This window comes from Callionymus lyra, chromosome 12 (genome assembly GCF_982586985.1).
Source record: "Callionymus lyra chromosome 12, fCalLyr1.hap1.1, whole genome shotgun sequence".
Classification (NCBI taxonomy): Eukaryota; Metazoa; Chordata; class Actinopteri; order Syngnathiformes; family Callionymidae; genus Callionymus; species Callionymus lyra.
In genome coordinates, this window is record NC_141829.1 from 9182949 (window position 1) to 9210496 (window position 27548).

At 35.9% G+C, this 27548-nt stretch overlaps 1 protein-coding gene across 2 annotated transcripts in view; it reads right to left on the bottom strand.

The window, feature by feature from the left end:
• kalrna (kalirin RhoGEF kinase a) overlaps positions 1–27548 on the bottom strand; it is a 129195-nt gene that overhangs the window by 10342 nt on the left and 91305 nt on the right. The window contains exons 40-57 of one of the 2 annotated variants that reach the window (XM_087803518.1): positions 26250–26328; positions 25378–25545; positions 9498–9707; positions 9340–9419; positions 9112–9258; positions 8023–8118; positions 7760–7875; positions 7226–7292; positions 6686–6789; positions 6548–6617; positions 6392–6478; positions 5732–5824; positions 5609–5659; positions 4773–4850; positions 4516–4701; positions 4283–4454; positions 3248–3459; positions 1920–2200 (exon numbers count right to left, since the gene is read on the bottom strand). In XM_087803518.1, the coding sequence (XP_087659644.1) occupies positions 1920–2200; positions 3248–3459; positions 4283–4454; positions 4516–4701; positions 4773–4850; positions 5609–5659; positions 5732–5824; positions 6392–6478; positions 6548–6617; positions 6686–6789; positions 7226–7292; positions 7760–7875; positions 8023–8118; positions 9112–9258; positions 9340–9419; positions 9498–9707; positions 25378–25545; positions 26250–26328 (2297 nt within the window). Of the gene's footprint in view, positions 1–1232; positions 2201–3247; positions 3460–4282; positions 4455–4515; positions 4702–4772; positions 4851–5608; positions 5660–5731; positions 5825–6391; positions 6479–6547; positions 6618–6685; positions 6790–7225; positions 7293–7759; positions 7876–8022; positions 8119–9111; positions 9259–9339; positions 9420–9497; positions 9708–25377; positions 25546–26249; positions 26329–27548 lie in introns of those variants that run through there. The other variant, XM_087803520.1, reaches the window with a different exon arrangement.

Below are 27548 nucleotides of genomic sequence, written 5' to 3' on the forward strand. Positions count from 1 at the left end.
ACTTTCTTCTTCCGGGTCTCGAAGCCACACTCGTCTGCGAAAAACGGAGAGAGCGACAGAACCCGACAAAACTTTATTGACATAGAAAGAGAAAAAAAAATAAAATAAAGACGTACCGTGAACAAATTCAACGTCAAAACAAAAGCACATGATCCAGAGAACTGAACTTTGACCCACAGATATAAATCATTCTTTAAACAAAAATACATTTTTACACATTTTTTAGAAAACAAACATTCTTAGTGGTTCACAGTGATGACACAAGATTTTGTAATAATTTACTTTTTGTTGACTTTTTTTTACTCTACAGTTAAAGTGTGATACCCATTTTGACAATTAAACATGCTAATTTAGCATTAATGCTAATTTTGGTTTAGTTATAATTTAGTGTTATTGCTAATTTAGTATAAATGCTAATTTAGCTTTAGTTATAATTTAGTGTAATTGCTAATTTAGCATTAATACTAATTTATCTTAAGTTATAATTTAGCTCTAATGATAATTTAGCTAAAATGCTTATTTATCTTTAGTATTAAATTAGCTCTAATGCTAATCAGAATGCGACATTTTTATTGCCAATGTTGTAAACACACCATTGACTTGTTGGTGAATTTATTAAACGCTAATTTAGCTTTAATGCTAATCTGAAACTTTTATTGCCAGTGAACCAAAAAATTCAAATTTTTGTTTGGTCATCTTTAATGCTAATTTAGCTTCATTGCTAATTTACCAGTTTCACGCCCAGCAAGAAAAAAACAACATCTTGAGATGCTTGTAAAACCAAACCGTTTTCGTGTTTGTGTCTTTTTGTCGTACTTTTCTCAAGATCAATGCTTCATGCTAATGCTAATGTAGCTTCTTAGGAGCTTATTTGGTAACATTTTGGATGTAAAAATAATCTAATTATCAAGTAAAGCTGCTAAAAGCAACTCATTTTACATATAAACCATTAAAACAGAACTAAAATGCTAGAATACAATAGTCGGGTATGGATTAGCAAAATGTTTACGAGTATTTTAAGTTGAATTAATGCATCGACTAAGAAACTAAGATGTGGAGTTTCAAACCGTCAATGTTAGTAGAAACACAGGAAGAAGTAAAATTAAAAAATAGAATATAAAACGACAGGAACAGGAAGTACAAACAAAATTAAATTTAATGAGTTATTTTTATCTTTAAGTCTTTAAACATAAATATAGTTTTCTTCAATAAACACAAACGTAGTCAGAGTGTTGAGTTTCATGGTCGTCGTCGTAGTTTATTTACAAATATTAAAAGCTACAAATCACCTTCATCCTAACATCAACAAAAGCAAAATAATCTGGACGTCTTTCTCTGCTCATGCTGGAAGTAAAAGGCTTATTTTACATATTTAAAATACATTTATCATCGTTAGAACTACCGTTAAAATCATATTGCACAGCCTGAATTCTTTTTTTCTTAAATAGTGCAAAATATTTTCTTCAAAAACAGGAATGTTCTGGAGATTTGGTAAAAAAAAAAGAAGAAAAAGTCTTTACAGTGAACAAACAATCGAGGCGTAAACAAAATCTTTGTCCAGTCAAATAAAAATAATAATTAACAAAAAGAAAAAGCATCAGAACCAGGGACGAGTCCATCTGAGTTTTTTTCCCAGGACAGTATTTTTTTCTTTTCAAAAAATAGAAAAGATACAAAAAAAAACAAAGAAATAAAAAATGTGTTAGCAACTGAAATAAGAGTCCGGTTTTTCTCTCCACGCTCCTATCAGTGTTTTTTAAAAAAAAAAGAAAAAAGAATCCATATTCACGGATCCGGTACCGGGCTTTGGCTCAGGTCAGTTCTGTACCGGACACATCCAAAGAGGGGTGGGTGTGTGAGGGGGGGTGTGAGGGGGTGAGACGGGGGAGATCCGCTCCGAGTGTTTGTGGGTGACTTACTTGATGTTGTTGGCGTCGGCCACCGCCGTCGGGAAGGAGGACGTGGACGAGGAGTCTTTGATGGGTTTGCCGGGCGGGCCCAGCACGTGACCCGGGACCCAGCCCTCGGCGGCCGGGGACAGGCTGTTGGCCGGTCTGAAGACCAGGTACATGTTCTGCTGGTTGGTGGCCAGGATCTGGACCGCCTCGCCCTTGCCCACGCAGATCTCGTTCTCCTTGAGCGCCGAGTAGTCCTGGGTGACCAGCATGGTGGAGGAGACGCCGTTGCAGCCGTCGTCGTTCTGGGGAAGAGAGGGTGAGGAGGTGGAGTTAAAGTGGGCGTCAGTGGGTGAGAGAACTTCAGAGGAGAGGAGGAGCAACAGAAGGAGTTAAACTGACGCATAAGAAATAAAAAAAAACGCCTTGAAACTATTTTAGTTGATTAAATCTTTTCTTTGGGTGAAACTGAGCTACAAGTGGAAAGTATTGAGGACAATATAAGACATTGTTATAAATTAATACATGTATAAATACATAACAAATTGTATAAAGAAATAAATAAAGTTATGATTGTTTTGTTGTCAAAAAAAGTGTGTTATTTCCCTGTATGTTTTATTCATTTTTATACATTTTATTTTAATTTTTACAATTAATTATTTGTGTATTTTGTTATTAAACATTACATTATACCTTTTTTAAAAAAAAAATAGATTTAGCCTTTAAATATAACACATTCAAAGTGTGATACCCATTTTTACAATTTAACACACTAATTTAGCATCAATGCTAATTTAGCTTTAGTTATAATTTAGCTCTAATGCTAATTTTGCTTTACTTATAATTAAGCTTTAATGCTCATTTAGCTCTAATGCTACTTAAGCATTAATGCTAATTTAGCTTTAGCAAACTCTGGTTCAAATAGCATACTAAGAATCGCCAAATTGGTTGTTCGGAAAAATCTATCAATACGATTCAGGATACTTCAGCAACGATACGATATATAGTGATAGTGTAGGAACAAGGATATATTTGTATTATTGTCGAGTACTTGACTCTGGTGTTCATCCGTTTTGACACCAAAATATATCCAAACATCAGCTTTAAAAACTGATGGAGTCACTGTATCCTCTTGTCCTCAGTGGTTGCTCATTTAGCTGTCATAAAAAACCCACTATTGAAATATAAACCAAGAAGAACGATGATTAAAAAAAATGGGATTCAAAGTTCATCAATTAAAAAAAAAGTTTGATACAGTGCAAGTGAAAATACATCAACAGTATCATGAAGAAAGAAGTATTTATAGTATTCAAGTGTATCCTGCGAGCTCAGCTGCAGATGTTGATACTCACCCTGGAGTCGAAGCAGGACGAACCCCCGTTGGAGGTAGAAATCTTCATGTGGCTTCTTCCTCTGTCGCCCTCCTTCTCCCCGAGACCCACGGCCGAGGAGGGACGGGTGTGGCTGGAGGTCCCGGAGCGGCTGCTGGAGGTGGATCTGTTCCTGGTGAGGGAGGAGCTGCTGCCGCCGGCGCTCCTCTGGTACTCGATGGGCGACTGCAGAGCTGCAGGAAAACATCGGAAGTAGATCAGACCCATCGGAATATTGAACGGTTGAATTTAATATTTCTAATGGTTAAACTTTGAATATTTTTTTGAAATATGCGTTTTTTAAGCATTTTACTATGTTTTTATATATTGATAGGTTGAAATTTTATCTAAATAATGTTTATATTTTCTTCCAAAAACATCTATTTTAAAAATAAGTTTTTGTCTATATATAGTTTGATATTCTTATTCCAATAATTAGAAAATAAAAATGGTAAATTAAATATTCTTTAAATATTTTAAATATCTTAAATATCAATTGTATATCCTCTTTAATTCAAAATAAAACTGCTGGTATAATGTTGCCACCAGACATTACCAAACGAGTACCGAGCTACTCGATCGAACAGCCAATCATGATGGCACTATTAAAATAAAAAAAAAATTGAATTCAGAAAATGTATTTTTTTAAATTATTGTAAATAAACCATGTATAAAAAACAACAACATTCATTTTAAAAATATTTTTATATTTTAATTAAATTATATATATTAAAAAAAGAAGATATTTTTACATTTAAAATACAAATTAATAAATTCCATTATTAAAAAAAATGGTTTCTCGCTTGAAAAAAAAAAAAGTACGGCTGTGATACAAAATGTATTTTCACGGTGAGAGCAGATGTTTTTAATTCCATCACACTGGCGTCCTGTCCAGGGTGTCCCCTGCCTCTTGCCCTATCATACTGGGATAGGCTCCAGTCTCCCCGCGACCCCGACCCCCAGGATAAAGCGGTTGACGATGAATGAACGGATAAAAAACGACTTGTGTTTTCTCACCCGACAGGAAGTTGCTCTGAGCGTCCAGCACCTCCTGGATGTGTCGCACCCAGACCTGCTTGATGTCCACGTTGGCCGCCTGGAGCGTGAAACGTTCCGCCGATCCTCGCGAGGCCAAGACGAACTTGCAAGGATCGTTATCGGCGCTCTCTTCCAGACCCAGGTAGGAGATCTGGGGAGGAGTTAGACTCTCAACATGTGCTGGTCCAAGACCAGCTTCTTCAAACCCTTACCTTGATGCTCTTCTTGAACTGATACCCGGGCGTGGACGACCCTTTCCTCAGCAGCTCGCTGAAGATGACGATCTGCTCGAAGAGGAAAACCCGGCGCTCCTTGGACCTGGACAAGACGCCCGAGTCCTGCTCCGTCACGAAGAAGGTCTCCTGCTGCAGCAGTTTTCCCTGACTCGTCAGTTTGCCCTGGAGGTGACGAGAGACTTTTTTTTGTAGGTGACGTTGCTACGGCGATGAGTCGGCGGTTCGGGACCAACCTCGTATCCCTGCAGTCGACCCAAGTTCATCATGTCGTTGCACAGTTTAGGAACCTGAGACATCAAACCCACGGCTTTCTGCAGGAGACCAGGAGCCACAGTTAGAATGTATGGAATATGGCTGAATTTGTTTTAATTACATTTAATTATTTTAATAGAACTGATTTAATTCAAAAATGTGTATATATATATATATATACACAAAATATGTATATATTATTTTATTGTTTTTTAAACTTTTTTTTTTCACATAAGAGTTTGATAAACAAATTCTAATAATTAAAAAATATATATAAATTAAATAAATAATCTAAATTAAATATTTTTTATTTGTTTCCTATGTATTCATATATATTAATTGTTGTAAAATAATTGCACAAGACAATGTTGTTAATGTTGAGCTTCTACATCGTCATGTGATCGTCTGCTCGTCGCATGATTGGCTAAAGGTTTGATTAAGTAGTAGCACTATTATACCAAAGTTTTATTCAAAGCCAACATTAAATTTAAAAAGCTAAAATACCAGAACTAAAATATGTTGAATTAACTTTTTTTTTTTTTTTAATTATTGGAATATACTAAACTGTGTTAAATGTGTAAAAAACGTTGACTTAATCAATTTAAAAAAAATCTTTGATTACATATAAAAAAAAAACATAGATAAATATCTTTCAAAATACAAATTAATGAATTAAATGAATCCAAAAAAGAATGCTATACTCATAAAAACAACATTTCAATTAAAATAATTAAAGGTATTTGAAAAGTTAATTACATTTTCTGATGTCACTGATCTACTTTCATACACGAGTCACTCAGGATTTGTCAGATTTTACCTCAATTTGTTCACAGTCCATCCCAGCCTTTAAACTGAACTTCAAGAAGTCCTGGAGGTAAAAAAAAAAAAAAAAAAGTTTATTTTCAGTGAAAAACTACCTCAACAGATTCACGGACTCTACCTTCAGCAGCAGCTGGTATTTGGTGATTCTCTGGATGGGTTTGATGAGGAAGTCACTGATGGTTAACCTGGACTGGATGTCCTGCTGGACCCCCTGATGAACCACAATCACTGTATTTGTAAACACAACTGAATCGTATACATTACAATATATACTGTAAGAAGAGTCAGTAGAGCCAGTCAGCACATGCAAATATGAGCTTTCAGGCAACTTTCAGTAATTCAGCCATGTTGAAAATGAACGCAACCGTCGTCTCCGGAAAGTTTTTAGATATTTTATCCAAGACATTTAAACTCAAGAAATCAAGGGGGATGTGAACCAGTGAGGTCCTTTAAAGAAGTTTGTATACAAGATAAAATCCGGCAATACTATGTGCATCATGATACAGGCGCAACAATACGATACATTATGATACTGTAGTAACAAGGATATATTTGTAGTATTGTTGAGTACTTGACTCTGGTGTTGCCGAATCTACAGACTACATGACTCTTGAAAAAGTCGTAACTGCTTTCATTTGTTTTGAAACCAAAATATGTCCAAACATAAGTTTTAAAAGCTGCTGGAGTCACTGTATCCTCTCGTCCTCAGTCTAAACTTAGCGTGAAAAGACAGAAGACAGAAGAGGGAAAGAAAAGGATCATAAAAATCATCACTCACTTCAAAATACGAGTCGTATTCGGCGACGATGAACTCCGATTTGGGCTTGTTCTGACAGTAGATGACGTACATGTGAAGCCTTCGCTCCTGTCAACACAGTTTTTTGTTCAGATTAAGCACTTGGTTCCCGTGGAAACGGAGTCACTTGTGCCTCACGTGTTTGATGAAGAGCTCCGGCAGGTGCTCGTGGTCGTCCAGGCATTTCTCCAGAGCTCCCACGAAGAAACTGAAGAGACACTTTGTTACCTTTTCATCTGTGGGTTTGTGGAGGTCTGAGGAGGTTTGAGGACTCACTCTCTGTGCCAGTCGTAGATCTGGTGGATGTTCCCGAAGACGATCTTCTGCTTTCCTTTCATGTCCTCAGGAACGCCCTTCTCTTCTATCCTCTTCATGAATACCTGCAGGAGGTCGATGTTTAAATCAGCTTTTTACTTTTTAAATTTCACACATTTCTAAAAAAAAACATCAACTCATTCTTTCATTTCGTGTGTCCATATAGAGTCAGATTTGTGTCCTTATTATTCAATTAAAAAATATTCTTCATTAAAAAACCCAACATATTTTTGATATAAAAAGCTTTTCAATTAAAATAAGGAAAATTAAATAAAAAAAACATGTTTAAACCCTTTTTCTTTTTAATTGAAAACATTATTTTGATTGAAATCTTTATTATTTTTTAATTAAAGCACTTTCTTTTGTATTTTATCAATTGAAGCAACTTTTCTTGGATTTAAAAAAATAAAGAATTAACAAATCTATAGGTCCATACTTTATTTATTATTATTTTCAACCCTCCCTTCTTATTACTAGTTTATTTAATTCACACTTCCTCACCTCGACCACGATCCCTAGATCTTTGACGTAATCCCTCTCCGTCTGTATCAACTCGTTCAGAACAAACCTGCACGGAAAATAAGTAAAAAATACAAATATTTTCAAGTAAATTAAAACACATAAAAACGCCTTAAAAGTCATAGTCATCAAGAATTAAGAAGTGTTGATTAAGTATAAAAGTGTAAATGTAAGTAAGTAAGTAAGTAATTTGTATTTATATAGCGCTTTTCCAGACCAGGGTCACAAAGCGCTTAAACACTCAAAACAATATTCAATAAAGTATATACTTTAAAGATCAAGGTAAAACTGAGAACAACACAGGAGTTCCAGAAAATCAAGGAAAAGCCTGAACAAATAGAAACGTCTAAAGATGTTTCTTAAAGGAGTAACAAAAAAAAGTCATAGTAAATATGTATTTTGCTTTAAATGATAATAAATATGAATGGAAAATAAGCTAATTAAAAACATTGTGGATCCTAGATCTCTGTTTAAATGAGTTTTCTATATGTAAAGGTAAATCTCTCCGGGACCTACATCCGGCCCCTCATAGCTTTGGCTCTCTGCTCCAGCTCCGGGTTCCGCGGCTGGACTTGAGGTTGTTCTGGCGGCGACAGTGGGGAGAAGCCTGGGTACGCTCCGGGCTCCAGGGTCTGTGAGACAAACAAATGAGAACGAGGTTTAACCTTTGAGGTGATTAGAAACGCTTGTTTGGTTTCTTATTTTATCACGACAAGAGCCCCAAGGAAAGCAGGTCATGTGATCAGCAGCAGGGAAGGCATGACGAGCCGATCACTCACCATCTTAGTTTTGACCAGTTGTTCTATGGCGCTCACCAGCTCGGCGGCGCTGGGAACCTCGGAGCCCGACTGGAGGGATGTTAGCAGAGCAGACGGCTGAGAGGAGGAGAGGAGGAGAAGGAGGAGAGGAGGAGGAGGAGAAGCAGGAAGCAAAAGAAGTTTGTTAGCAGCAGAGAGCAGAAGCCTGAAGAACCTTCAAGATAATCCAACACCCACTTTCTCCTTGAAGGAGCAGAACCTTACGAAACTGGTGCATTTTCAAGAGCCAAACTAATGTATTTCAATGAACCAAAACTTATTTTTATATATAGAAAATCCCTAATTATATACCAACAGCAAAAAATCCATTCTTTGTTTTAATATCAAAATTGCATTAAATAATTTAAAAATACATAAATAACTATATATCATCTGCACTTCCTGTATTAATCTATAAAAATCATTATAGCTGCATGTTAGGTACAATTATCTTGCTGTTACGTAGACACAGTTTACTTGAGTGGCTTCACAGAGATCACTCAAACCATTGCAGAAGCCAAGGTCTTAAGTTCTTAAAACACTTCCTAGGATTCATTAGCTTTTTATTTTGGACACTTACAACCCCACGAAGCAAAATACAAACATTTGTTGTTTTTTTTTAACTTAAAAAAGGGTTTTATTCATTTAATGCTTTTAACTTTTGTTGATAAAATTTCTCACTCAACTCATTAAGAGGTGAAATTTTCAGGTTTAATTATATTTTTGCCGGGAAAACGTTTAAACCAAGTGAAAGCGTATTTTATGTGTCATTTTATTTTATCATTTTATTCTGTAGTTACACCACAAAAAAAATCCTGGAGATAAAGGTTTTTCATTCTGATCTTCTAAAGAAGTGTTTTAAATGTTTTCTTTAAGTGAAAATTGTGAAGGAATTGAAGCCTTAAGTGAATATTTCAACTTCTAATCGACACTTTCATTCAATCATTCGAGCATCAGAGACCAGGTGGTCTTAAGATACACCAGCTCCATCCATGGTTAAAATCAACAAGTGCCAAGTGAAAGTGTTAGTGGATTTCACAGGTTTAGAAGGAGCAGCCGGTTCTGTGGCACCTTGTCGTCCTGAGCCGAGGGGTCCTTGATGATCTCCATGCGGGGGGGCAGAGGGTTGTGCGCCTCCTCGTCCGGCTCCTCCTCGCCGCCGCTCTGCATCCCCGACTGGGTCTTGGAGAGCAGGTTCCCCTCTTTGCTGATGATGGTCTGCAAAATCCATCACAGTCGTCAATTAAATTTACAACAATTTTTGGAGCAATTTTGACGCCAAAAAAACCAAAACGTTACCTCATCGATGATGTCATCCTGAGGTCCGAGGTCTTGATGTCCCAGATCAATACTTTTCCCACTTTCCTCTCTTCCTGCTCCTGGAGGTGCACCAGTGAACAAAAGTTAGCTCTAATCTAATACTTGATGATATTGAAGTTTCTGGAGCTGCTTCTCACCGACGCTCTTCTTCTGCTTGTTGTTGGGCAGTTTCTTCACGGAGCTGCCGTGGCTGAGGCGGCGGACGGGACTCGTCAGCCATTTTCTCAGAGTGTTGCCGGACCGTTTGGGCCCCGGGGAGCTGGAGTGCAGCGAGCTGAGCGAGGCCTGAGGCTGCAGGTTCGCCACCGACTCCGTCTTTCCATCGGAGCTGCTCACTGGATAGTTTTCTACGGGAAAACACGAGATACGAGTTTAAAACACAGAAAAAAAAATGACATGGAAATGACATGTTTACATTTACACATACATTACTGTTTTAATTTTTTTTTAATAACAACATAATCTCATAGTTATATGATATTGATAACTATCAAAAACTTGTATAGTATATATCAATTTTCCAGTATAATTTATTAAAATAATAATTATTTATTTACCCTTTATCATAAACTAGTGCACTTTTATTTATTGTGTTATTTAGTTCAAGATGTGTAAACCCAATTATTTAATGATGACATTTTATTGTAAAATTAAAGGAAAAGAAAAACGTTTTTCTCACCAAAATAATTCAACCTTTAATGGTGCTTTAAAAAAAAAAAAAGTAAATACATGTACAGTTTATATGTAAATATTGTTAAAACTATTTCAATTACAAACCATTTAATTAGACTGAAATGGTCAAACCAAATAAATCTGAAAAACAAGTCAATTATAAATGTTTTCAAGTTTTTTAGTTTATTTGTATAATGTATTTATAAATATTTTTATAATTTTTATTATTACTAGGCACTTTTTAAAAAAAAAAAATTTCGTGTAGATTTCTCTTCAAATTTGTTGTTATTTGGTAAACTTGCACTGAAAAACAAACAAAAAAAGATTCCACCGTTTCACAAAAAAGAAGCGAAAAGGATGAAGACGGACAAGAGAATGTTAAAACACTGAGAAAATGTTCATCTTGTACAAAACATCACAACATTTCTTGAACAGTATCACGGCTCATTCAGTCAAGAGACAAAGTACACAAGTGTTTGTTGAGCAGCGGTGCGAGTGTGTTTTCGTCATGTGTCGGCAGTGTGGTGCATCAGCTGAACTAAACACAGCTCCCAGCGACAAGCTTGTGTGGGATTGTGTGTTCCCGGCAGGAAATGAAAGGTCAGAGTTCACCAGGATCTCCTGAGGTGTTCCTGGGTCTGTTCCCCAAATCTGAGATTCTAACTGATCCTTATACCGCACAAGTTACATCACATACATTACGACCAGCAGCCTGGTATACAATTTACTTTAGCTCTTGTGTGGTTCCTCTGTTTGCAGGGTTCAAAGTAGACACACAGAGATTCAACAAGAGCTAAAACATCACTTAAAGATCATTATTAGTACAATCTTAGTTCTATTACAGTTTTCCAGAACTCTGAAATATGGCCAGGATGTTAAAACTCCAACTCTAGAGGTCCTAATTTTGATCTTTTAAAACATTTAAGTCTCTCATCTTGGACCCTAAAAGTCTATATACACCCTTCAAATTATTGTCTTGGACCCAAGAACTCTATATACACCCTTCAAATAAATGTCTTGGACCCTAAAAGTCAATATACAACCTTCAAATGAACGTCTTGGACGCTAAAAGTCTATATACACCCTTCAAATTATTGTCTTCAACCCTAAAAGTCTATATAGACCCTTCAAATTATTGTCTTGGACCCTAAAAGTCTATATACACCCTTCAAATTATTGTCTTGGACCCTAAACGTCTATATACACCCTTCAAATTATTGTCTTCAACCCTAAAAGTCTATATAGACCCTTCAAATTATTGTCTTCAACCCTAAAAGTCTATATAGACCCTTCAAATTATTGTCTTCAACCCTAAAAGTCTATATAGACCCTTCAAATGATTGTCTTCAAACCTAAAAGTCTGTATACACCCTTCAAATGATTGTCTTCAACCCTAAAAGTCTATATACACCCTTCAAATTATTGTCTTCAACCCTAAAAGTCTATATACACCCTTCAAATTATTGTCTTCAACCCTAAAAGTCTATATAGACCCTTCAAATTATTGTCTTGGACCCTAAAAGTCTATATACACCCTTCAAATTATTGTCTTTAACCCTAAAAGTCTATATAGACCCTTCAAATTATTGTCTTGGACCCTAAAAGTCTATATATACCCTTCAAACTATTGTCTTGGACCCTAAAAGTCTATATACACCCTTCAAACTGTTGTCTTGGACCCTTAAAGTCTATATACATCCTTCAAATTATTGTCTTCAACCCTAAAAGTCTATATACAGCCTTCAAACTATTGTCTTGGACCCTAAAAGTCTATATACACCCTTCAAACTATTGTCTTGGACCCTAAAAGTCTATATACACCCTTCAAACTATTGTCTTCAACCCTAAAAGTCTATATACACCCTTCAAATTATTGTCTTCAACCCTAAAAGTCTATATACACCCTTCAAACTATTGTCTTCAACCCTAAACGTCTATATACACCCTTCAAACTATTGTCTTGGACCCTTAAAGTCTATATACACCCTTCAAATTATTGTCTTCAACCCTAAAAGTCTATATACACCCTTCAAACTATTGTCTTGGACCCTAAAAGTCTATATACACCCTTCAAACTATTGTCTTGGACCCTAAAAGTCTATATACACCCTTCAAATTATTGTCTTGGACCCTAAAAGTCTATATACACCCTTCAAACTATTGTCTTGGACCCTAAAAGTCTATATACACCCTTCAAACTGTTGTCTTGGACCCTTAAAGTCTATATACACCCTTCAAATTATTGTCTTCAACCCTAAAAGTCTATATACACCCTTCAAACTATTGTCTTGGACCCTAAAAGTCTATATACACCCTTCAAACTATTGTCTTCAACCCTAAAAGTCTATATACACCCTTCAAATTATTGTCTTCAACCCTAAACGTCTATATACACCCTTCAAACTATTGTCTTCAACCCTAAAAGTCTATATACACCCTTCAAACTGTTGTCTTGGACCCTTAAAGTCTATATACACCCTTCAAATTATTGTCTTCAACCCTAAAAGTCTATATACACCCTTCAAACTATTGTCTTGGACCCTAAAAGTCTATATACACCCTTCAAACTATTGTCTTGGACCCTAAAAGTCTATATACACCCTTCAAACTATTGTCTTCAACCCTAAAAGTCTATATACACCCTTCAAACTGTTGTCTTGGACCCTAAAAGTCTATATACACCCTTCAAATTATTGTCTTCAACCCTAAAAGTCTATATACACCCTTCAAACTATTGTCTTGGATCCTAAAAGTCTATATACACCCTTCAAACTATTGTCTTGGATCCTAAAAGTATATATACATCCTTCAAATGATTGTCTTCAACCCTAAAAGTCTATATACACCCTTCAAATTATTGTCTTCAACCCTAAAAGTCTATATATACCCTTCAAACTATTGTGTTGGACCCTAAAAGTCTATATACACCCTTCAAACTGTTGTCTTGGACCCTTAAAGTCTATATACATCCTTCAAATTATTGTCTTCAACCCTAAAAGTCTATATACAGCCTTCAAACTATTGTCTTGGACCCTAAAAGTCTATATACACCCTTCAAACTATTGTCTTGGACCCTAAAAGTCTATATACACCCTTCAAACTATTGTCTTCAACCCTAAAAGTCTATATACACCCTTCAAATTATTGTCTTCAACCCTAAAAGTCTATATACACCCTTCAAACTATTGTCTTCAACCCTAAACGTCTATATACACCCTTCAAACTATTGTCTTGGACCCTTAAAGTCTATATACACCCTTCAAATTATTGTCTTCAACCCTAAAAGTCTATATACACCCTTCAAACTATTGTCTTGGACCCTAAAAGTCTATATACACCCTTCAAACTATTGTCTTGGACCCTAAAAGTCTATATACACCCTTCAAATTATTGTCTTGGACCCTAAAAGTCTATATACACCCTTCAAACTATTGTCTTGGACCCTAAAAGTCTATATACACCCTTCAAACTGTTGTCTTGGACCCTTAAAGTCTATATACACCCTTCAAATTATTGTCTTCAACCCTAAAAGTCTATATACACCCTTCAAACTATTGTCTTGGACCCTAAAAGTCTATATACACCCTTCAAACTATTGTCTTCAACCCTAAAAGTCTATATACACCCTTCAAATTATTGTCTTCAACCCTAAACGTCTATATACACCCTTCAAACTATTGTCTTCAACCCTAAAAGTCTATATACACCCTTCAAACTGTTGTCTTGGACCCTTAAAGTCTATATACACCCTTCAAATTATTGTCTTCAACCCTAAAAGTCTATATACACCCTTCAAACTATTGTCTTGGACCCTAAAAGTCTATATACACCCTTCAAACTATTGTCTTCAACCCTAAAAGTCTATATACACCCTTCAAACTGTTGTCTTGGACCCTAAAAGTCTATATACACCCTTCAAATTATTGTCTTCAACCCTAAAAGTCTATATACACCCTTCAAACTATTGTCTTGGATCCTAAAAGTCTATATACACCCTTCAAACTATTGTCTTGGATCCTAAAAGTCTATATACACCCTTCAAATGATTGTCTTCAACCCTAAAAGTCTATATACACCCTTCAAATTATTGTCTTGGACCCTAAAGGCCTATAACACTCCTGTTATTCTTGTCCTAGTCCTCAAAAGTCGTCTAGTGAGTCTTGAAAGCTAAAACTCTTGGTCTGATGGGTCTGTGTTCCAAAAAGGGTCTTGACTTCTCACTCTCATGAGATCTTTAAATCTAGCGGGAATGTTAGATTAATGTTAAAACCCAAACGTCTTAGTCCTCAAAGGTTCATCTCTTCTCACATCATCCATGTTGGGAGTTTTCGGTCGATGCAAATATTAGCCACACGTTTTGTCTAAGGAAATCTTTTCAGTCAGAAACAATGTACAATGTAGAGCGACTCACACACCTTGAAGAGTTCAAGGTTCGAGTCCTTCGCTACCTTAAGTGCTGTTGAGAGAATTCGGTCAAGTGTCACGGAGGAGAAACTACGTCAGAGTGTGTGTGTGTGTGTGTGTGTGTGTGAGAGCTCGTGTGTTCTCTCGAGTGTTCTTGACGTATGCCTGCTTCCCTCAAACTGGCTGAGATCTTCATCACTAACAACTTCATTTATTGAATTCTTAAATAAAGTCTTGTCCGATCAGGCTACGATTTCTAGATAACAAAGAAAAAGGTCTAAATATGTTTTTGTTGTTCAAGAATATTTCTCTCTATCCAACAATCAAATATGTATTTTTCATAATTTTGCGTACACAAAACATATTATTTAAAGCATCCTTAACCCTTGTGTTATCCCAGAGATAACAAGGGTTAATACCAAAATAAAATAAAACTCAATCAAGTAAAACTACAAAAAGTTATTGCAGTCTCATAACGAGTTAAAATAATTATAATTATTAAAAGATAGACATTTTAACACATTTAGGTCAGTAAATTTAACGGTTACATTATTTAACAAGTTACAAATTATATTTTGACATACTATTTTGAAAGAAAAAGTTAAAAAAAGTAAAACTAAATAATAGATTGTATAGAAAATATATTTTACTGATTTAAAAATAATATTTTCAATTAAATTATTGATGTTGTTCCTGTTTAAGTTCCTACTCTCTCGTGTGTTAAATATGTTTTAAAACACATTTACAAATAAATATAAATAATTTTAGATTACAAAAGATGTGCAGTTAAACTTATACTATCGTATGAGTAACGATGCAAAAACAGGTATTTGAAAGACTGAAAATTGCAATTTAAAGTCAATTATTAACACTTTTGTAACAGGGACAAAAACATTTGAAAAACATCAATCAAAAATTGTACTTTGACACTGGGACTCCAGAAAAGGGTTTGAATTAAACATAAATAAACATATAACATGGATGCCAATCGAACATAAACAATTGTTCGACAGAAAGGATAAAAAAAGATATAGCTATTTATAACTCATAGGTTTATCAAGTCAACACATGGATGTTCCAGCTGTGCGGTCACTTCAGTGACGAGTTCTCTTGAGCTCAGACGTGTCAGCAAGAGTCAGGTGAGACACAACAACAGAAGCTTTTGTTCCACCACAGACAGGAGAGCCACTGTTACGATCCCAGTCGCTCACAATCGTGGAATCACACACACACACACACCTGCACACACACACACATCTGATACTGTAGCTGCTGAAGCAGCTGCGTGAAAATCCGACACACAAAGAAAGGCTTCATTGACGACGAAACTCACAAATTGACTTCCTGCTTCATCTCGTTCAGGCAGAAACTTTTCCAAATACCCAACACCAGAACCACCTGAAACTTCTGAGCCGGCCAACATTTTTTGTTGTATTGTTGTTTTGTATTTCGAGGACATGTTTTGACACCTTTTGTAGTCGACTCTCAGTATCAAGTGAAAGAGAAGCGTAGTTATAGAAGAAGACGTGTACATCATCGCTATATGAAGTGTTGACAGTAACAGCAGTGGTCGATAAATCAGGTTAAATTATTTGTTTAGTAGGTCAGTAGGTGCAGTCACGTTGTATACGTCTATATTTAAAGTTGTTTGTTTTTCTGCGGTGCTGGAAATACTGACTCGTAGATTTAATTTCTTAAGTGACAGAGGAAGTAGTTAGCAAACCTCGTCACCTATTGCGTCGGAGGCAATTATTTCTGCGCACGTCTTCATTGATACTCGATCTGTAAGCTGGACGGGAGGATGTTAAAATATATTTTGACTATATTTCTCTGTTAAAAAATTCCCGTCCATTGTTATACCATTGAACTAGATCAACGGGGGCAGCAGTCGAAGAAAAAAAAAAAAACAGGCTTTCCTCTCCCAAGAAACTACCTTTAGACATAAACATGTCCTGGGTCTGCCCAGGGTCTCCTCCCAATTCAGGAGTATCTAACAAGGTGTTCCACCCTAAGTCTCGTCTGAATGACTGACCTCCCGACTCATCCGATCCCTCTAACTTCACCTAAACTTCTTCGATGTTTATCATTTATGAGGTGGAGACAACTTTGTATGTTCTCATCCGTGGTGCACGAGGTTCTTTTATGCACTCCGATTTCCTCCCATAGTCCACATTTTCCGTAGGTGTAAGCGTGTGAATGAACGGTTGTACTTCTTTGTTTGCTCTGTGACGGACTGGCGTCCTGTTCAGGTTGTCCCCTGCCTCTCGGCCGAAGAAACTGGGATACCATCCCCACAACCTCCATAATGGGAAACAGTGGCACAGCGTGAATTAATAAAGAAAACATCAGTAAATGGAAGACTTTTTTTTTCTAAATCTAAAGGATTTAAAACGGGGCCTTAAACTCCTCATTCTTGTCAAGACTTGGGAAACATCGGTTTTCTTGTTATGTCATTTTTTATTCTTAAACTATCTTGTTTTTAATGTCTTTATCTCGTTGTAAGGGAATTATCCTGCTTTTAAAACTGTGGCACGTTGAGACTTGTTGACCATATGTAAAGTGCAATAGAAATAAAAATCTGTAATTATTATTATTACTCTTTTATAAATAATTATTCAACCAAATGAGAACATTAAGCCTTCTCATTTAAATAGATTTCCCTCTTGCCCGGCCTGCAATTAGGTTGAATGGAGGCCAGAGAATATCATCCCAAGACTCACTAAGGGCACAAGTTTGCCCCATGATTTAAAATATTTTACTGGGTTGCAGGTGGCACTGACTACTGTTTCACAAGCATTACCCGTAAATCAGGAAATACAAAATGATGGGACAGTTAAATCAAAGAAAGGAGTTAAATTTTTCTATGATTGCTTCTGATACTTTACTGGAAAGTGACTGTAATCTGGAGACACAACATTCCTGGCATAACTCGTTGAATAGTTTGACACCGTCTGAAGACATGTGCGCACACACACACACAAACACACACACACACTTATCTATTATTGTCTCTTCATGAGTTGAATCAGCATCGAATCTACCGTTTCTGACGTTATCACAGTTCATGGATCAGAAGCAGGAAACAAAAGTTTAATTTCCGAGAAAACTTTTAAAGCTCACTCACGAAGTCACGCTATTACCGATGATAGTCGAGTGCAACAAGAGCCAAAGTCCGGAATATCAATGTCAACAGTCTGTGCTGCTTCTGATCGCTCCTGATATTGTCATCGACATATTGATCGCTATAAAACAAGGATGATGCAACAGAGCGATGACCCCCCTAAGAAAAATGGGGTTGATTTATTCGCAGAGACACTCGATCTTGTCGCCAAAACATTCCACAAGTGAGACCAGTTCTACAACAACGTGATGAAATCTAGGTTTGACTTCTTCAACTCGTTGATAAGTGTATTTGATTAACAAAAGCAACAAACATGTCCAGTATTTTTAGACTGTGGACGAGAGACGATGGACCTGCGAATATTTCATGATTAAAAAGTTGGGATTTTTAAAACTGGACTGATTATTGGAACACATTTGTTCAGTGAAATAAATAAAAAAAAGAACAATGAACTCATTAATATAGTCCACTGTCTTTAAATATATTTGTTCAAGTTCTGACCGGTAGAACCGGCTCAGGTACAGAACAAAAGTTTTCAACTGAAGTTCATTGACTCTTCAAAGTCCATTGATCGCTAACACAGAAACTTGAGTTAACGTTTAGCTAACCTTGGCTTGTGAAAAAAGGTACACATGCTCCGCAGTGACACCAAACGGCCACTCAGACGGACATTCAGATCCAAGATAAGAGCCGTATAATGGAGGAAGCTAATCTTCAACAGAAGTCAGACAGTTGGGATCACAAGTGAAACCGGAGGGATTGTTAGTCGTTGTACTTTGATGACCTCACGGTCTCGATATCTACGCGAGGTTTTAAAATGCAAGGCTTGTTTTAAATTGGGTCAACCGGATGGTTTAAAATAAAAGTGTATAATGCTGATGGTGATATTTAAATATGCCAGTGGTTCAGATGAAGAACAGACACTATGTATGTCAACAATTATACACAGACTTCTGATAAGAGTAAAACGGATTCACTTCGAAAGATTGAGCCTCCAAGAAATAAAGACAATTGTACGATGTTTACAGAATTTGGTAAATACAAACTATGTTTGACTGCAACGTTGTTTGCTAAAAGATTTTGGCCACTTACATGATTGAGTTTGACAACCATGGTCTAGACCAGGTGTCCCAACATTTTTTGCACCGCGGACCAGTTAAATGTTGGCTTTATATTCATGGACCGACCGTCGTATAAAAACATTTTTTTCACTAGTTTGAACGTTTGTTTGAGTAAACTTTACTGAAACAAGTGTCTTGACGTGTGAAGAGTCAAGAATGAATGTTACTTTAGAGAAAAAAAACATATATTTTCAAAAACACATTTTAGAAAGTATGTTGACTGGACTGTACAGTAAAACAAAAACATTTTACTAGTGATGTGTTGATGAAGCTTCATGAAACAGTGTCATGTTGTTCAGAGGTCAGTAGGTGGCGCCATCAGTTTAAAAATGATGTTTCATAAGAACAGTTGTTTAAGGAAAATAGTTCAGAGACGCCATCTACTGGACTCCGAAAATAATGAAACTGTTTCATGACGCTTCATCAGAACCATCACTACATTTTAAACCACCAAGTGACAAGTTGAGTTATTAAAAGTCAGTGTTTTTTAATGTCAACTCAAGTTAAAGTTCGCGCTACAATTGGTCAAGTCAAAACAAAAAAAATAGCGCGTCACTAGTCATCTATGAAAGTAGTCACTAACCAGTACGTCAGGCATAGAAAGAGCAAAATAACAAATATACTTTGTGTTTTATTGATTATTACCGTCTGAAAGGTGCTTTATTTTGAAAATAAAACATCAGATTTATTTATGAAGTAACTTTATAGTCTGTGACTATTGATTGACACATCAAATGCTTGTTTACTGATCAAATTAACTGGTGAACTAGTAAAAATGAGTAAAGCATAACCTCCATACAAGATCAATTTGTTATTGATTATTATTATATTGTATTGTTGCTGGTCTGTGAAAGCAATAGCAACATTAAACTGTTTGGTGGTGGAGAGAACGCCGTGGACCCCGGATCCTAGTCGTGCACCTGCTCTTCAGACCCAGTCAAAATGTTCACTTCAAGACAAAAATGCAGATCCTACCCAGAGTCCTTGTTGAAGACTGAAGAACTACAATTTCAAACTGTCTGGTTCTTAAATAAAGTTAAAAAAATAAACACTTCCTCCTCATTTTTTTGTGACAAATGTCACAATATTTACGACTTCCCGCCCGCCGACGTGACGGCACTGATTTGTGTTGACTAGCGCGGCTGTAATTGTAGAGTATTCAGTTTCCAAACAGCAGTCGGAGCGCCGGTCAGCAGACTGAGGAGCAAAACCGCAGCAGCTGACAGTCAGTCAGGACCCATGGAGAACCTTCCGGGAGGTTCTTGACTAAACTCTGTCGGAACATGCAACACACACCTCTACACACACACACCTCTACACACACCCAGCAGGATTGCTCAACACAACTTTCAGGTTTGTCGAGCACAATAAAAACATCTGGTTCACAGACAGTTTTCTCTCCCAAACCTGATCCGTTGAAGCAGCAGCAGCAGCGGTCCAGGATCCGTCCACAGCAACGCCGCGCTCGCTTCATCCTCACACACACATCATACACCTGTACACACACACTTTACCGTCCAACACTGAGAGAGAGAGTGAGACTGAACGAAGGCGGAGAAGGAGGAGCCTTCAGAGTAGACCAGCCTCCCCTCTCTCTGTCTTTCTTCTCACAATAGTGACATTAAATCATGTAGAGCAGGACTTTGTGTTTTAAAGTCGGTCAGAAGGCAACAATAAAACGTTTTTTTTCTGAACTTCTTTTTTTGAGAACAAATAGCACATTGAGGCGGCTTCATGGTTAAAATTGAGTAATAAATCCGAAGCCAAAAAAGTAGAAAAAGGGGGATTTCAGTTTTAATTATCAGGATTTTCTTTAGAGTTCTGTCCCAAGGGACCACATGAAGCCTTTAAACTGTGTTTATGCTGCTCTGATGAGGTCCAGGTATCAATACAAGTACTTATTTATATAATACGTTAGTAGATCAACTTAAAATGAAACTTAGTTTTTAATTAAAAGGATTAAAAAAAAAAATGTAAAAAAAAGGCATTTGATTTTATATTAAATTTTTTAGAAGGAATGTTCAATACAATTAAACGTATAAAACAATTTTCCCACCATATTTAAGCTACTTTCCTTCGACCCTTATACCCTGTTTGACTTGACAACATTTCTAATATTATTTATGTTTTAAAGCATATTTGTATCACTCACTAATTAGTGAATAGTAAAGTTGTCCAGTGTCGAGTCAAAAGAAAAATGTAAACTTATAGTGCAAAGTTAAGTGAGACAAGAAAGTGTCGAGTCAAAAGACATAAAACCCCAGAAGATGGGTCAATAGAGTAAAATGAAAAAAGCATTTCAAAGCCAGAATTAACATCTGAATAATGGAAAATACGGAGGATCAAATAAGTGAAAAGCAAAGTTTCAAATTGTGTGTAAAGTAAATTAACATATCAGATGTTTTTAAGTAGTGACGGACTGATGAAGATTTATGAAGCAGTGTCATGTTGTTTAGAGGTCAGTAGGTGGCGCCATCATTTTAAAAATGATGTGATGGTTCAGTAGAACAAAGGAAAAAAAGTTCAGAGACCGCCATCTAGTGGACTCTTAAAGTAATGACACTGCTTCATGAAACTTCATCAGACCATTCATAGTTTTAAGTTACATCATTATTTAATAAAAAGAAAGGTTATAAGTTTATTGAAATCACGATGTTATTGTGTTACTTCATATTCTCTGAATCATTCATTCACAACCACAGACTGAAAGACTAAAATCGAATTAGTTTTCCGAGTTCTTAAAAACGTCCAGCGTGTCCTTGAAGAGACGAGCGAGTCATGAGACCAGACAGACGAGAAGCTGTTCCTCTGATGGTCCAACAATAACATACATATCAACCTGGCCTTGATCCAGTGTTGTCAACATTCCTCTCCCACTCTGCACAGGAATCAGAACCAGAGCTTAGAATAGCTTCAAATGTGATGAATGGCTGATTTACGTGACAATATTTATCCCTGATTCAGGACTGTCAGGCGCCTGCGTTTCAAAGGATGTTTGCAGAAATGTCAGAGCAGCTTCCCTCAGATGCAGTCGGAGTTTTTTGCACCGGCAGCAACTTCAAAATCCAGAGCCGACACTTTGAAGACTCTTCGCCCGTTGAGTCCACGAGTGGAAGATTTGTCAAGAGCACATGTGCAGAAAATCTGTGTTTTGGCTCAAGGTTTAGATTTTAAGATGGATGTTGACATGGTAACTTATAAAGATGAAGAGGGCAGCTGAGGTGAGGAACATATGGATGTGAACAACTATACAGAGACTTCCAATCGCGGTAAAATTACTAGTAAAATATCGGTACAGCGATATTATCACAATATTGTTTTCCACAATACTGTATTGATATTCATCAGCACTGTATCGATTTAAGTAAGAAACAGTTATTGGTAAAGAGACTTTCTAGACCAGGGTTAAAATAATAATATTAATATTATATAATATTTTTGTTTTTCAAATTTAAATCTAGTTTTTTAAGGTTTTACAGTTAGATTAAGTGTGTTTAAAGTAAAATATTAAGATATTTTTAAATAACAAGTAACATATTATGATATTTACGCCGTCTGTTTTTGTTTGTGTTATAAATGTAACTTCTGGCAGCAGCCACTACGCCATCTGCAGCTAAAGCAACAATGAAATGTCGCAAGATCCTGGCGATGACTGGGGACGAGAGGATACAGTCGACTCCAGCAGCATATGTTTGGACATATTTTGGTTTCAAAACAAAATGAAAGCAGTTACGACTTCGTCAAGAGTCATGTGGTCTGTAAATTCTGCAACACCAGAGTCAAGTACTCGACAATACTACAAATATATCCTTGTTACTACAGTATCACAATATATTGTTGTCTCTGTATTGTGGGCATATAGCCAGATTCTTGCTAGTACACACTCCTAATTTCAGTAATGGTTATTTGTAAAGCGCCTTTCTAGACCAGGGTTAAAATATGAAATCGTAAAATATCTTTGTTTTTCAAATTTAAATCTAGTTTTTTTTGTGGTTTTAAAGTTAGATAAAGTGTGTTTAAATTAAAATATTATGATATTTTTAAATAACATGTAACATATTATAATATTTACGCCGTCTGTTTTTGTTTGTGTTACAAATGTAACTTCTGGCCGCTAGATGGCAGCAGCCACTACGCCATATGCAGCTAAAGCAACAATGAAAAGTCAATGTTTGGACATATTTTGGTTTCAAAACAAAATGAAAGCAGTTAGGACTTCGTCAAGAGTCATGTGGTCTGTAAATTCTGCAACACCAGAGTCAAGTACTCGACAATACTACAAATATATCCTTGTTACTACAGTATCACAATATATTGTTGTGTCTGTATTGTGTGCCAGATTCTTGCTGGTACACACTCCTAATTTTTACTCCCTGTTATAGAAAGTAAAATACAAATTGTGTTTGGCCTACGACCAAAAGTGCTAAAAGATTTTGCTCTATTTTGTGTAATGGAGTTTGACATTGGAAGACAATACCTTGTTGCAAACACAACGTTGTGTAGAACATTTGTGGATCTTAAAGTTGTCGTTAATATCTTCACTGCCAATTACAAAAACTCAAACTCAAACCTCCACATTTAGGAGCAAAAAAGCCACTGGTATTGTGTGTGTTATTCTTTCAGTGAATTTTAAAAGTGTAATTTCTTAATTTCCCATGATGCATTTTCCTTCTCTACACACGTCGTCTTGGGCTCCGATTGGTTAAAACTATAAATCATCATTCCAGTTAAACCTGCTCAAAAGTTCCAAGTCACTCATTATGATTCAGACACAACACAACTGAGCATTTGCTTAAACATCATCTGATCTTTGACATTCAAGCGTAATCATGTTTCCTAGAAGAGAATATAAATCTTAAGTCATTAACAGCAGTGATGGTGATGACCTCATCCACGACCCCATGACTAATGACTGAGATCAGCTGAGCCACAAAACTCTTTAGAAAACTTCCTTTTTATATTTCCAAAATGACCAAAGCCTGTGTGTGTCTGTGTGAGGGTGTGTGTGTGAGGGTGTGTGTGCGTGTTTCCATCGAGTTGTCAGATTTGCATCTGTTCACAGAAGCACAAAACAGTCTTTTCATCAACGGACACAGGAAACACACCACGGCTGCTGCAGGCAAATCATCTGATCTGTTACTCTGTGTGTGTGTGTTAGTGTGTGTGTGTGTGAGAGAGAGAGTGTGTTAAATTGCGTGTGTGTGAGACTGTAATTGAGTGAATCTCACATACAGGAAACCTCCTCCCAGTTGTTTACAGCCAGAAGGAATTGGAAAAACTGAAGACTGGGCAACAGAGACGGATGCAGGAATTTGGACTAAACTGCTTTACACTTGCAGCTAAAATCTAGAACATCTGATTGGCTGAGAGACATTTTATAATTCAACAACTTTTCAGTATTTTATCAAAGCTGCATATTGTATTTGCATTTAGTATATGATCCATTGTAAATTATTAAGATTGTATTTTGTATTTAATCGAGATTGTTTTTTTAAAAATTTTATCAAAATTCTATTTTTTTGACATTGTATTTTTTTAAGATTGTATTTTAACAAAAGTGTATTTTGTATTTAATCAAAATTCTATTTTTTTGGACATTTTATTTGATTAAAATTGTATTTCAACAAAAGTGTATTTTGTATTTAATTGAAATTGTATATTTTGACATTGGATTTTATTAGGATTGTATTTTAACAAAAGTGTTTTTTGTATTTTATCAAAATTGTATTTTAACAAGTCTGTATTTTAACAAGATTGTATCTTAACAAGATTGTATTTGACCAAAAGTGTTTTTTGTATTTTAACAAAATTAAATGAGTTGACGTTGTATTTTATTAAGATTGTATTTAAACAGAAGTGTATTTTGTATTTCACCATAATTGCATTTTTTCATATTGTATTTTATTAAGAAAGTATTTTAACAAAAGTGTATTTTGTATTTAATCAAAATTGCATTTTTTTATATTGTTTTTTTATCAAGATTGTATTTTAACAGTAGTGTATTTAGTATTTCATCAAAATTATATTTTTGGCATTGTATTTTATTTAGATTTTATTTTAACAAAAGTGTATTTTGTATTTAATCAAAATTGTATTTTTTATATTGTTTTTTATCAAGATTGTATTTTAACAGAAGTGTATTTTGTATTCAATCAAAATTGTATTTTTTGATATTGTTTTTTAACTTTATAATAAACACGAATATGAAATTAAGCAAAATGCGTGACCTTGTATTACCAGTAGAGGGCGCAATAAGTCAAAAGTAATCTCTCTCTAGTTACCGGTTCAGTCACTAAAGTGTAGAAAAAGGTTAAAGAAATGCTCATGTTATGTAAATTTGCTGGTGTGTTGAGTGGACTCTGTGTGACCCGAGCGAGAGAAACCACAGCAACTGTGCCGGGTTTTTCCATTTCATCCGTTCTGTTCTCCTTGATTCTGTGTACTGGTGTAACCATGGCGATGGTAGCAATCTCCACACAGACAGTATTGACGCACTTCTGGACTTTAAAAAAAAAAGAAAAGAAAAAAGAAATGTGGCAGAAGACGAGACCTTTTGTTAATATCTGATCTGGACTCAAAATAATAAAACTACAATAATATCTAGTATTGATAAGCAAACTCAATATTCACCGTCAGTAACAACTACATCAAACACCAGAGAAAGTTCTGGTACCGAAGCGGGAGTTCAAGTCTTCCTACCTTTCCCTGACGTGAAGAAGCAGTCCATCTCCACGCTGGAGCGCGAGTGTGAGATGCAGAGCGACGAGCTCGGAACCAGGCCCTCCTGTGGTGGACTCCGGTCCGTGGTCCGGACCAGGCACCAGCCGGGCCTCTCGCTCGGCCTCTCCAGGAGCTCCACGGTCTGGCCTGAGGAGACGCTGATGGGTTACTTTTCTGGACCACGACACACATATTTATCATGAAAATATATGTACTTTTTTTTACTTTTATGTACCTAGGCCTGTTTCCTTCTGTTATATTTACTATTTACTATTTATATTATTTATATTTATATTTATATTTTATATTTATATTTTGCTTACTTTATACTATATACTGTTATTCCAGGTAGTAAAATATTGTTCTTGTATTTTGTACGGGCATTTATTGTGGGCAACGGAAATGACGGCTCAAAAATAATCATTGAATCCTTTAGAATGTTTCTTGCTTATTGTAAATAAAATAACAATAAAGTTCTGTTATACAAAAAGCACTAAAAGAACAATAATATTTGTGGTAAAAGGAACAGTTGTAGTCACTACAACAGTGGTCAAAAAACGATGACGCAACAATTTTTCAAGTTCCTCAATATAATTTGATACCTTTTTTAGCATTTGAAACGTTTTTGATAGCAATAAGCCGAATAGGACAGCAGGTGGCGGTGGTTTTCCACGACTCACTGCACAATTGAGCAGGAAAAACATTGTTCATCACCACAGAAAGTGCTACATCTTCAAAAATAGTTTGGATCCAGATGGTAATCTGCATCATCAAAAAGGTTTGTTTTCCTGGAATGACTTCAATAAAACACAGGATGATGATGATGATGATGATGATGATGAAGGTCGCACCTGTGCTGACGGACATCTCCGTGCTGCATCCTGCGCTGAAGTCCTGCAGAACCACCGTCAGCTCACACCCTCCGGAGAGCTGTGGACACACCAGCGAAAAAACAAGTTTTCATCACCTCACTGATACGAACTGAAGACACAAAGTAACACATTTTTCGGCTGGATTTTCCCCAGATTTCCCATGTTTCTCCCTTCAAGGTGACGACTGCATTAGACTCTACAAACACTCCGTGGATCAGGAGTCAAGAGTCGAGGAACAGGATGTGCAGCATGTGGTCACCTGACCTCGCTCTGCTTTTACAACAAACACTTTCTTTCTCTTTCAAATGCCAGATTCAAAAGGTTACCGTCGGGTTAAAGAAGTAAATGAAGTATCAACATAAACATTAAAAAGTTTGAAGAAGATCAGAAGAGAAATAAGAATCCAGTTAAAAGAGGGAAAATATATGTTTTCCCCAAAGTATTGGATGTTTCTTGCGTTATCTTGGGGTCAGAGTGACCCGAAGGTCTGAAAACAAATGTATTTGTGGTAGAGACAACACAAGGGATACCTCAAACACATTTGTTTTCAGGGCGTCGGGTATAATGGAAAGCTAGAATGAGAAATTAAGCAAAAAAAGTGTTTAAAAGTGTATTAAAAATACAGTAAAAGTACAACTTATTTATTTATAAATGTTAATGTCTAAAGTATTGTTGTGGTTACACACTGGTGGAAGTTTTACTTTTTAAATCTGTGATTTTTTTTTACCATTTGTCACCAACTATTAATTTTCTATCCAGACCTAATCCTTTAACAACAAGTCTCCTAACTTAAAAAATAACAGTGGTACAATTGTACAGTAATATCACTTAAATCAATGTTTTTATTAGCTTTTTGTATTTATACAGTACGAGTTAAAAAGATGATTTAAAAACTACTTAAAATACCAAAACACACATGATCAACTAGATTCTGATGAATTTACAAAGAATATCATTTTTAAAAAAATGGGGGGGGAAACTAAAACACTAAAAATAAGTTTATAGCATTAAGCTGATCCATTATAAATCAACTAAACTGAACTAGACTGAAAAATGTTAATTTTAAACGAAATAAAAAAGCCGTGTGGCGTCCATCTCTTTACAGTTTAGTAATATAGTTTTAATTGGATTAGTATAATGGGCACGCAACTATAAAATATATATAATTCAATAACAAAAACAATCCCTATTTTATTAAGTAAATACCTTTCCTGAATTTAATGTTAAAATATATAGTATTCCATTGATTCATCTACAAATGAATAAAATAAATAAACA